At 33.4% G+C, this 12966-nt stretch overlaps 2 protein-coding genes across 5 annotated transcripts in view; both read left to right on the plus strand.

The window, feature by feature from the left end:
• Positions 1–1156: 1156 nt before the first annotated feature.
• LOC143066305 (uncharacterized) lies at positions 1157–4867 on the plus strand. Its single transcript, XM_076239288.1, has 3 exons — positions 1157–1184; positions 1953–2351; positions 4532–4867. Exons 2-3 carry the CDS (start codon positions 1956–1958, stop codon positions 4721–4723), a joined length of 588 nt encoding a protein of 195 aa, XP_076095403.1. The 5' UTR covers positions 1157–1184; positions 1953–1955; the 3' UTR covers positions 4724–4867.
• A 7614-nt stretch (positions 4868–12481) lies between these two features.
• LOC143067115 (putative glutamate receptor) overlaps positions 12482–12966 on the plus strand; it is a 53732-nt gene continuing 53247 nt past the window's right edge. For 2 of the 4 annotated variants that reach the window (XM_076240164.1, XM_076240165.1), the window contains exon 1: positions 12483–12819. In XM_076240164.1, the coding sequence (XP_076096279.1) occupies positions 12723–12819 (97 nt within the window). In that variant the 5' untranslated portion in view covers positions 12483–12722. Of the gene's footprint in view, positions 12820–12966 lie in introns of all 4 variants that reach the window. The other 2 variants (XM_076240166.1, XM_076240167.1) reach the window with 2 other exon arrangements.

The raw sequence follows: 12966 nt of genomic DNA on the forward strand, positions 1-12966 counted from the left end.
TCTTTGACACATTTCCCATTTTTGTTCTCAATTTTATAATTCAGAGTAAGATTAGGTGTAAAGTAATATTTTTTTACGCTTTATACTGCTTTATGACTTCACAAGCCATTTTTACTAAGTTTTAGTAAAACAATTTGCGAACTTAAAATGAAAGACTCCCTGACATTGCCAACTTGAGCATTTTTTGTGGTTTATCCTGCTTTTTTTGTCTGTTCCAATCGAGCTATTTTAACTTCGCTTCGCAGACATAATTTACAAACCTTAAACTGAAAATTCACATGTTATATATTACTCATAATTTTGATCATAAAATTCAAATTAATATAAAGTAACACTGTTTGTTTATACTGAAAGTTTTATTTGGTTAAGCTTTATCAAATTTTAATGACAATGCGATTTTTCTGTGACCGGATGAATCCCATCTCTTGAGCTCTTCTATACCTTCAATATTGCCAACATTGTCACTTCTATGTATGTGTAGCATAGCAAGACCACACAATCTGTTTCCGTCATTGTTGACTTATTCCATGTTTTGAGGCGCCGTAGCGCAGAAAACGATCTTTCACAACTGCAAGACCCAACTGGCAAGGCTAACAGAAGCAGTAGTATTTCCTTATATTGGGGTAAAACTGCGTGTGTTTGATTGCTTGCTCCATTGTACATTTTGACTCAATCTCCTTAATCGACGTAAAAGTTTTCCATCTGTGAACTTCTTGTGGCAAGTCATCAGGGTATGGAATATCATGTGTGGAAAGCAGTTGGGTACCGTTCAGCGATATTCACCAGATTTAAATATCGAACACACCCTGCAATTATGATTAATCACCTTGTTGATCAAATAAATAACCGGTGCCTACATGCCTCCATGTAATTAACGGCCCTGCTAGTTAGATGAGTTACAAATCTTTTTAAAATGTTCAGTGATCTTTAGTTTTCAAGCTGTTTTTGTTTTTGTGTACAAATGTTTGATATGTGTGTATTGAAATCAGGGGAAAAGTCTATATAGAAACTGTCTCTGACAAACAGTTCATATTATAATTTTAAAGCTTACTTGTAAAGTTATACCCATACGGCCATATTTGCTTCCCTGTATTTGCTTACTCGATAGTCCATATGTGTATTACATTTTCGTTTCTTTCCCCATTTCATATGATCTTTTAACTAATTTTCAACAACAACAACAGGTACGTGATATTGACAAATGTTTATGTATAATTGTATTTAAACATGGATGAGTTGTATGATATCTGCTATATAGCTAGTTGGAAGGATTTAATTTTTAATCAATGAATAACAATTTTATGCTCTCTAGTAATATGTGTTTTCTTAAACAATGAGAATCAATAACTTAGATTTTTACGGTTTGTAATCAAAATGTTGATTTCAAACGCACCTTAAAATGTTTACTCGAAATGTCTGACACGTAAATACCTGCATATGAGATACTTAGCCGACATATATAGTCTGTAATATAATCCAAATTTCCCCCCAAATAAACAAATGAATATATATTTCGACATTGATTATGTGAAAAAATCAAAATAAAAAAATGTTTAAATTAAATTTGCTTTTTGTATTTTAGTCTGTTCATAAAAAAAAATGCGTGTCTGTAGATTAATTCCTACTGACACAGTTGGATTTCCCTTACCAGTGCTTACCAATAGCCACCAAAATAGCCACTGCCTGTCTTTAAACATAGGCTTTAACAATGTCCCTTTATTTTTCAATATATTTAACGTGTATAATATGTATCAAAAGTTTTATCCATTGCTCTTGGTCGATATCATATCCATGCTCATGGACCAGTAGTCTTAAAGGGTATAAATAGAATTTTGGAATCATGTTTTTTTATGAGTAATGATACCGTAATGAAACTACGGTTGTTAAGGTGTTAATGTTTCTGATCGCTTTAGAGAACGGATGGTTTGTCATTACTTATTTGTATGTTACAGCTAATGGAATCACAGAAATTAGACAGAGGATGCTTTGTGTGTGGTAAAGGGGAAGCTAAGAGATGTTCAACTTGTAAACAAGTTTTGTATTGTTCTAAAAAATGTCAAAAGGCTGACTGGAAAACTCATAAAAAGATGTGTGGTGAAACTGATCAAAACGCTAACTACAATGAGAAACATGTACAACGGCCATTGGTAGAAACAGATAATCCCCCTAAGATACCACTCACAAGTACATTGTACGAATCGGCCAAAACTAAGACCAAGAACCTGTTTCCAGGGAAGGATGTCATCTGTTCATTGGATACTCCCTCTCCAGCTCCTAGATTTGATGCTGTTTTTCTGGCTTACATTGAAGGATATCATCCTTATGTATTTCGCCATGCAATATTTATTCTGGTATTTATTTTATCTTTATAAAAAAAATGAAAGAAGTGATATATGATTGCCAACAAAACGACTTCCCCAAAGAGATCAGTTGACATAGAAGTTAGCAATTATAGGTCAAATATAAAATATGACACAAAGCAACAAAGACAACCAGTAAATTACAGGCTCCTGACTTGGGATGGACATATACAGAATGCGACTTGGTTTTCAGACAACCAACCCCCTCTTCCTTGGACATTTAAGAACAAAACAACATACTGACAAACTAGAAACTTGTAAATAATGCGTGACCTCTATAAGCATAGTTGTTAACAAAAAAGTTCAGTGTATATTCATTTACACTGTTGTAGTTTTTAAGTGAGGAACTGAATTTGTTAAGTGGAAGTACTTTTTCATTGGATCAACTGTTATTTTCTATTATTTATGAGTTTGTTTTCGCCATGTTCATTCATTCCGTATGTGTTATATTCAACTTAAATTACAAATTCATATTTAAAACATGAATTTTATATTTTTTCACTTTTTTCTATCCGAGTTTCTTTCCTTTATATTATTCTACGATATTATTTCACGAATCTTAGTTCCGTTCATTATAAAAATAACAACACAAAAAGCACACTAATAACGTTTAGAACTTTTTTTTTTTTTTTTTATAATAGTCAAATCTTTATGTGGCTCTCTGATCTGTGTCTTTTGATGTGATGATACTCATGTCTTTTTAACCGTTTTTGTTTTCAAGACTTCTTTAGTTATGTGACGACCTACCAAAAAATATGTATGACTAATGAGTCTGTAATAGTATATGACGACAACACATAGGACAGTGCATACCTTAATTGAAAAGGACACAGATTTAAGAAAAAAAAAAACCATAGATTTGTGACGTCTATAGTCCGCCAAAAGTTGAGCACCACTGAAATATAACTGGTAATTTTATCAAAGGTCATATGCAACTTTACAAATATACTGTTTCGATACCTTTAAATCATCTTCCTATTGTTTCGCGTACTGGTGACAATTGACCTCCATTAAGTCATTTTGTTATATGGCGTAACTTATCTGTGACCGAACGTTGGCAAACAATTGGCATGTCAAATGCCGATCGAAGCACTAGGAACATATAGGTAACCATTTCAATGTTTATCAATCCGTCATTGTCAGACTTTTAAACCGACGTTGAAACAGGAACTATAAATGATAGACCAAGGTCCGGTAGATCCCGTTTAACTACCCTTCGTGATAACAGACTGCTTATTCATCTTGCTCATTCCAACCTATTTTCTCCTGCCTACAGCTTAGACACCGCTACCCTACAGGTGGTCTTGTTAGTGTTCGAACATTGGTCCATCGACTTCATAGAGGCAACATAAGAACACATCGTTTTGTCAGGAGACCTGCCCTAACAACCAGGCACCGTATAATCAGGTTTAAATGGGCTAATGACCATCGACACTTAAGATAAGAAGCTGGCAAAAAATGCATTGCTCAGATGAGAGTCGGTTTCTGTAGACGGCAGAATACGAGTTAAGCGGAAAAAAATGGCTATAATCAAAATATAATTTTCTAAACGACTGCATTCGGTGCTGGTGGCTTATACAGAATATGAGACGCCCTGTTATGGAACTCTACTAGAATAGGTGGTTACACATCCAATTGTCTCAAATTTTGACAGTAAAGTTGTCGAATATTCCAAAGATTGTTTGTAGAGAATTTTGATGATATTGGATGATTAATTCTTGTAAAAACTTTTATTCCGTTTCTGATTTGTGTAATTTGCACTTTTTCTATGAACACAAAATGTAAATGCATAAGAAACTTCATAAGTTACCTCAATTAAGTTATGGTTTGTTTATAGTACATGTTAACCAAATCGATGCTTGAATGTTTTCTCTTTTTCGAGGAATACCTGATTTTAATTTTAAGGAAATCGAAAAAAATAGGTGGTGCTTAACTTTTGGGGGGACTGTGTAGACTAGGATAAATATATAGTGAAAGAACACAGATTTATTGCCGGACATACAATTGACGCTTACACATATACAGATGAAAGGCTTACAAATATAGTAATGAGGTTTGATAGCTAGCTTCTTAATACTTTTAGCTGTCAATTGATATTTAACTTTTCAGTGTAATTCTTCAATAAATTCATAGTACAGATGACATGTTTAAAACATTACCCATTATTGTAGGATATAAATAGTAAGGAATCGTTTTTGACGTTCTACCTCGACTACGACAAACCAGAACCTTACTTCACATGGGAAGATGTCAGACCAGGAAAGTTCGTTGTTGTACAACTACCACATCTTCATTACTTTATGGACGGTCAAGTCGGATTCAGGATAGAGGAACCGTACGAAGTCAGGTTTCTCGATGGTTGAGCATTCCAATATAAATAAAACATTTAATATTATTTAGATAGAAATCCTAAATCAAGCATTCATCTAAGCATTTATGTGAGACATTCTTATTTACTAATTTGTCCTAATCAAATATTTAAAAATATAAATAAAAATGAAACAAAAGTTATCTTATATCATTTTAGACCAATTATAAAATCCTGTTTTTAACTTAACTCCGTTGTCAATATTTTTGTCGCCGAGGCTTAACTAGTGGAACAGTGCGAAAGGACTGATTTTTATCAGCTGGTATCTACTGTTGATTGCATTCCTTTCCAATTATATCTTCCTCTAATAAAATGCCCCTCTGGTTGTATCTACTTTCGGTTTCCTTTTTCTCCAATTACATCTTCCTCCGATAACATGTCCTCTGATTGTATCTACTTTCGATTTCCTGTTTCTCCAATTACATCTTCCTCCTCCGATAACATGTCTTCTGTTTATAGTCTATTTTCGATCTTATCTTCCTCTCATAATATGTCTCTCTGGTTGAATCTACCATCGATAGTTTCAATATCCAATTTTAAAATCTTTATTATATAATATATCCCTCTGATGGAATCTTCTTCGATTTCATCTTTCTCCATTTACATTTTCCTCCGGTTATATAATCTTTTGATCGTATCCCTCTCATGATATCTCCCTCCGATAATATACCCCTCTGGTTGTATCTGCGTTTCTTTGTATCTCTCTTAATTAGATCTTCCTCCAATAAAATTTCCTACTGATTGTATCTTCTTTCGATCTTTAATTCGTATCCCTCTCCACTTATATCTTCATCTGATGGTATGCCCCTATCGATTTCGTTTTTCATCAGTTTTATCTTTATCTGATAATATGTCACTCTCGCTGTCCTTACTTCCGATCGTATCTCTCTCCAATAACATGTCCCGCTGGTTGTTTCCTCTTTCAATCGTATCCCTCTTCAATTGAATTTTTCTCCAATAACATGCCCAGCTGGTTGTTTCTTCTTTCAATCGTATCCCTCTCCAATTGAATCTTTCTCTAATAACATGCCCTGCTGGTTGTTTCGTCTTTATATCGTATCCCTCTCCAATTATATCTTTCTCCAATAACATGCCCCGCTGGTTGTTTCTTCTTTCAATCGTACCCCTCTCCAATTGAATCTTTCTCCAATAACATGCCCCGCTGGTTGTTTCTTCTTTCAATCGTATCCCTCTCCAATTGAATCTTTCTCCACTAAAATGCCCCGCTGGTTGTTTCTTCTTTCAATCGTATCCCTCTCCAATTGAATCTTCCACCAATAAAATATCCCTCTGATTGTATCCACTTTCGATTTCATCTTTCTCCAATTACATTCTTCTGGTTGAATCTACTTTTGTTTCTATCTTTCTCCAATTACATTCCTCAGGTTATATCTACTTTCAATCGTATTCCTCTCCTAGTATATCTGCCTACAATAATATGGTTGTATATAATTCCAATACTATCTCTCTCCAATTATATCTTCCATCGATACTAATATCCTACGATTATATCTACTTTCGATCGTATATATCCCTCTCCAATTAATCTTCATCTGATAATATGTCCCTCTGGTTGTCTCAACTTTTGATTCTATCTCTATCCAATAAAATCCAACTCCGATAATATGTCCCTCTAGTTGTATCGACTTCCGATTGTATTTCTCACCAACTATATCTTGTTTCTATAATATGTACCTAGTTCAGTGATAATGAACGCCACACTAATTTCCAAATTGTACACAAGAAACTAAAATTAAAATAATACAAGACTAACAAAGGCCAGAGGTTCCTGACTTGGGACAGGCGCAAAAATGCGGCGGGGTTAAACATGTTTGTGAGATCTCAACCCTCCCCCTATACCTCTAGCCAATGTAGAAAAGTAAACGCATAACAATACGCACATTAAAATTCAGTTCAAGAGAAGTCCGAGTCTGATGTCAGAAGATGTAACCAAAGAAAATAAACAAAAATGAAAATAATACATAAATAACAACAGACTACTAGCAGTTAACTGACATGCCAGCTCCAGACTTCAATTAAATTGACTGAAAGATTATGATTTCATCATATGAACATCAGGCACAATCCTTCCCGTTAGGGGTTTAGTATCATACCATCATAACATATATGAGATATATGCAAAGACCCTATAAGTGAATCAATATTAACGCCAAAATATGCAATCTTTAATGACCTAACAACAGTATCGTAACTATATCCCTTCTTAATAAGTCTATTCAAAGGTTTTGTTAGTTTTTGAGGTGAATACTGACACCTTTGTGCTTTATAAAGAATATTTCCATAAAAAAATTGGATGTGAAATACCTGAACGTAAAAGAAGTCTGAATGTTGAGCTATATTTACAAATGATGTCCTTATACCGATGATAAAATTTAGTAAATGTTTTGACTAGTTTGTGATATCGAAAACCCTGGTGTAATAATTTTTCAGTAATACATAAATTTCTCTCGTTAAAATCTAAAACATTGTTATGTACACGAGCGAATCGTACAAGTTGAGATACATAAACACCGTAAGATGGTGACAAGGGAATGTCACCATCTAAAAATGGATAATTAACGATAGGAAATGAAAAATCATCTCTTTTATCATAAATTTTAGTATTCAGCTTTCCGTTAGTGATATAGATATCAAGATCGAGGAAAGGGCAGTGGTCATTGTTAGTATTAGCTTTATCTAAAGTAAGTTCAACAGGATAAATTTCTTTAATATACATACTGAAGTCGTCATTATTGAGAGCCAAAATATCATCCAAATATCTAAAAGTATTATTAAATTTGTTTATCAGATGTTGTTTCTAAGGGTCTTTGTTTATTTTTGTCATAAATTGTAACTCATAGCAATACAAAAACAGGTCCGCAATAAGTGGTGCACAGTTAGTCCCCATTGGAATTCCGATAATCTGACGATATACGGAATCCCCAAAGCGAACAAAAATGTTATCTAGTAAAAATTCAAGTGCATATATAGTATCAAAGCATGTCCAATTGACATAGTTTTTTTTGTTTATTGCTATTAAAAAATGACCTAAAAGAGTTTGAACATATATATTCACATTCTGACTTTTTAAATACCCATTTAATTAGGTGTGTGAATTTTTTCTTAATGAGAATGTGAGGCAATGTGGTATACAGGGTAGAAAAATCAAAACTTTGAACAGATTCAAAATCACCAATATAAGCATGCAATTTATCAAGTACTTCCAACGAGTTCTTGACACTCCAAAAGTAATTAATTCCACTATTTTCGAAGGCCTTATTTGAACAATTTATTATCAGGTTTTTGTCGAGCCTGCAACTTTTGTTGCAGAAAGCTCGACATAGGGATAGTGATCCGGCGGCGGCGGCGGCGGTGTTAGCTAACTTCTTAAAAGCTTTATATTTTAGAAGGTGGAAGACCTGGATGCTTCATACTTTGTATATAGATGCCTCATGTTTCGAAGTTTCCGTCAGTCACATGTCCAATGTCCTTGACCTCATTTTCATGGTTCAGTGACCACTTGAAAAAAAAAGTTCAATTTTTTTGTAATGTTGAATTCTCTCTTATTATAAGTAATAAGATAACTATATTTCATATGTGCGTACCTTGCAAGGTCCTCATGTCTGTCAGACAGTTTTCACTTGACCTCGACCTCATTTCATGGATCAGTGAACAAGGTTAAGTTTTGGTGGTCAAGTCCATATCTCAGATACTATAAGCAATAGGGCTAGTATATTCGGTGTATGGAAGGACTGTAAGGTGTACATGTCCAACTGGCAGGTGTCATCTGACCTTGACCTCATTTTCATGGTTCAGTGGTTATAGTTAAATTTTTGTGTTTTGGTCTGTTTTTCTCATACTATATGCAATAGGTCTACTATATTTGTTGTATGGAATGATTGTAAGGTGTACATGTCTAGCAGGCAGATGTCATGTGACCTTGACCTCATTTTCATGGTTGAGTGGTCAATGTTAAGTTTTTGAGTTTTGGTCTTTTTATCTAATACTATATGCTATAGGTCAACTAAATTTGGTGTATGGAAATATTTTATGATCTTAATGTCAGTCGCGCAGGTTTGATTTGACCGTGACCTCATTTTCACGGTTCATTGCACAGTGTTAAGTTTTTGTGTTTTGGTCTATTTTTCTTAAACTATAAGTAATAGGTCAACTATATATGTTGTATAGAAGCATTGTTAGCTGTACATGTCTGCCTGGCATGGTTCATCTGACCTTGACCTCATTTTCAAGGTTCATTGGTCTTTGTTTAGTTATCTTGGTTAATGTTAAGTTTATGTGACAGTTGTTTTAAACCTTAACTTTATACTTAGGACTATCAATATAATATCAATGGTTAGTATAGAAGGCGAGACATTTCAGCGTGTGCACTCTTGTTAATTGTACCAAGTGTGCTGGTAAGAAGAATAGACAATTTAGTAGTGGAACAATGGCTTGAAGCCGAAATAAATATTTGTAAGGTGTTTTGTGTAGCTTCGGAAGCCAGTACATAGTTGGGACTTTCATTGTATTTGGCTCTGCTTGTAAAGCGGTAGCTAAAAGTTTGTTTGTTACAGATGTCGTTTTCTGAAAATGGAGTCAGTTGGAATGTTGGAATGTTGGTGAATTGTATGATATGAAATAGGTTATAGTTTTTGTTAAATCAGGAAAATCAATAACAAGTATAATACAAAGTATGTAATGATGTCTTCCCCGCATTAAAATGATATTACATTAGATAAATAAATATACATAAATATATGAATAAAGATAAAATGTGAGAAGATATCTCTTATAACATGTTTTTAAATAAAAGAAAAAAAAAAAAAACATTGGATCAACGGACTTGTTTTCTTGCTTATATATACATGGAAAAAAGTATTGCAACACCTTGATTTTTTCAAACTTAAAAAATCAGCCTCTTATTTTGGATGGAATATGATAAAATAATTGTAACATAATATTGAAACATAGTTAATGATAACATTGGCATTCAAACGAAGAAAAAATGTATAAAAAAAGTTTTTATCTAAATCACAATTTTGATTACAAAATGAAGTGTTTTTTTGTACAAAAAAATGCATTTTACAACTTTAACTGTAGTCGAACTTTACATTGTCAGACATTTCAAAATTAATCTTAAAATGAGTGTTTACATCATGGTTGAATGTTATACGCAAAAGAATTAGTATTTTGTGCTCAGCCTCCATTAAAACGGATAACCGCCTCTTAACGTCTTCTGATTCCTGCCATAAGTCGACTAATTTGTTGCTTAGATAGCAGCAACTGTTCCTGATGAAGGGCATTGTTTATTTCATGACGTGTTTGAACTGGGGTGTCCTTTCGCGCACTTTACGCTCAATAGTGTCCCATTTATGCTCGATATGGTTCAAATCCGGGCTACGATCGAACCAAGGAAGATACATAGAACTCCATTGGAACAATGGATCTTCTTCCACGATGCTAATTTCCCATTTTGGCGAGCTCTGCACTACAATGGATACGGGCAACAACGTGTCTGTTCGTAAGCAAAGTTCCCCGAAATGGTCTTATCGCACGATAACCAGTAGCGATGAGTCGATCTCGAACAGTTCTTGTTTAAAGGCTCATGTATGACCACCGCTCTCTTTTTAGGATTGTATTGTTTGCAATGGATTTCCTTCTGACCAACCTTCATTATGCTTGATTTTCCCTAGCAGATGTTAAAGGGGGTCTTAATGATCTCGGAAGGTGTTTAACATCGTTTGTTGCCTGATTTTTATTCTCAAAACGACTTATAGTGGAATAGTGAAGACCAACAATATGTGCAATTGTCACAGTGACATACCTGCTTCTCTAGTGCTGATAATCTGCCATCTTGCTGCATGCAGATAAGAGTTGTGGATGACCAATTGCAAGGTGTCAATAACATAACTTTATAAACTTGGTTATTTATAAAGGCAACAGTAGTATACCGCTGTTCAAACTAAAAAATCCATGGACAAAAAACTAAATCGGGGTAACAAACTAAAACTGAGGAAAACGTATTAAATATAAGGGGAGAACAACGACACAACACTACAATGTAACACACACAGAAACGGACAAAGCATCAGAAAAAATCCCCCGAGAATAACAAATATAACATCAAAACCAAATACGTGAATTTGGGATAGACAAGTACCGTGACACGTCTTATCGCAATGTGAATTTACACTAAAAAATAAGAGAAAACAAACGACTCAACGTTAAAATGTAACACACACAGAAACGAACTATAATATAACGATGGCCATATTCCTGACTTGGTACAGGACATTTTTAAAAAGAAAAAAATGGTGGGTTGACCCTGGTTTTGTGGCATGCCAAACCTCCCTCTTTTATAGCCATGTGAAATATAACATTGAAATGACAACTCAACACCACAGGACTACAATATCAATAAATTGGAGAACACAATCGACAAAGAAACACACGAACAACAGCCAACAAAAGGCATTTAAAGTGTTGAAAACAATGAGGATAAAAACATCGGGTTTACTGTTTACGGATACAGTAGCTGCATGTGCAGATAAGAACTTATCGAGTCAATATTTATTGATTAAACTCAGGTGATATTTAAATAATGTTTAACTAGTTCTATTTCAACAAATTATATCACAAAAAATAAAGAGTGTTTTTTTTTAATTTGAATTTCAATTTGGTGTTGCAATACTTTTTTCCATGTGTATATTAAAATAGGTAAATTCACAAGACTTTCTATTATCAAAATTACTTTTCCTGATTTATCTCCCCTTATGTTGCAAAGTTTGTAAAATGAATCAGACAAAAATGTAGTGTTTATATATATAAAAAATGAGCCGTATACGGTAAATATGATAACAGTACATAAATACACATTAACATGAATTGCATACTATATTCAAAACCTCCACATTTCATAAAGATCTATATCAATTATAATCTACTTCTTCAAAATCCAAGATACAGGTAGTTACCCTAGCCATCTCAACGTGAGACAAACAACATGGTGTGATATAACATTCTCACACTATATTTATAGATTATCGTTGGTCATCTCAGCGAGAAAAGCAAACGAGTTGAAAGGACCAATGATAATCCGTTTATCGCTATTTTACCTATGACGACGATGTCAATTTCATGTCATTTCCTTAGCAGCGCCACGTGCCTCCTTAGTTTCTAATTATAATTTTCCATCTCAAGCGAGTAGCATCATATGAAAAATTATCACAAAAAAGATCAAAGGAAAAATGCACAAAATAGCGATAACCAGTATATATATACCAGTAAATGAAAACGTCTCGTATTGTTTTAGTTTTTATATTTCGGTTCATCAGACTAGCATTAGTGCATAATTGGACGAATAAATTGACTAGGAATTTAGCGGATTAAATATCTAATTCGTTTGTTGCTGTGGATGCTCAATTTATTTTTATTGTGTTGCTGAACATCATTTATCCTTTCAATGATAGAATTATTTATTTTCAGTTCTTTCTGGTCAAGATATTTATTTTCAAAATTTTTGTATATCAATCCATATAAAATCAAATGGTCGTCCTCCAAGAGAAGATACAATAAAAATAAATTAGCGGTTTTCAACCCAATTATTAATATTTAATTGCGATTGTATAATTTCTCCATCAGCCTAAACTTTATCGGAAATTGATTTCCCATAACAAAATAGTTTACCATTGTCAATTGTTCAATGAAGTATGGATACCCGATAATTAAAATCCGTCGTCATAGTCAGTTAAAAGTCATTGTGTCTTAAACTGACTATCTCTATCAAATATCATATGCTGATGAGAGTATTGTGAATATGTATAATTGCACAAGGATTAACGTTCTATGGATCTGTATAAAGGCATGAGAAAATGAATGCTTTCTGTAGATCTGTTTAATATCACGAGATGTGTTTTCTGTGGATTAGTATAAACCCATAAGAGTGTGCTTTCTGTGGATCAGTATAAACCCTTAAGAGTGTGCTTTCTGTGGATATGTATAATCGCATGACAATGTTCTTTCTGTGTATCATACTAATTCTTAATTGTGCTGCTCTTAGTGAAATGTTAGATAATCTTCATCTACAAATAGGTAAGCACAAAATGTTATTTAGTTGTTATGTATTTTTTATGTCATAGAATTACCAACAGATTTTAAAAAAAAGTTTATTAATGATACATTTTATGCAATTAATTAAAGGAAAAAAAAGTTTATTAGATAATTTTGTTTTGCAATTTA

The sequence above is a fragment of the Mytilus galloprovincialis genome, chromosome 3, assembly GCF_965363235.1.
Source record: "Mytilus galloprovincialis chromosome 3, xbMytGall1.hap1.1, whole genome shotgun sequence".
Taxonomy (NCBI): Eukaryota; Metazoa; Mollusca; class Bivalvia; order Mytilida; family Mytilidae; genus Mytilus; species Mytilus galloprovincialis.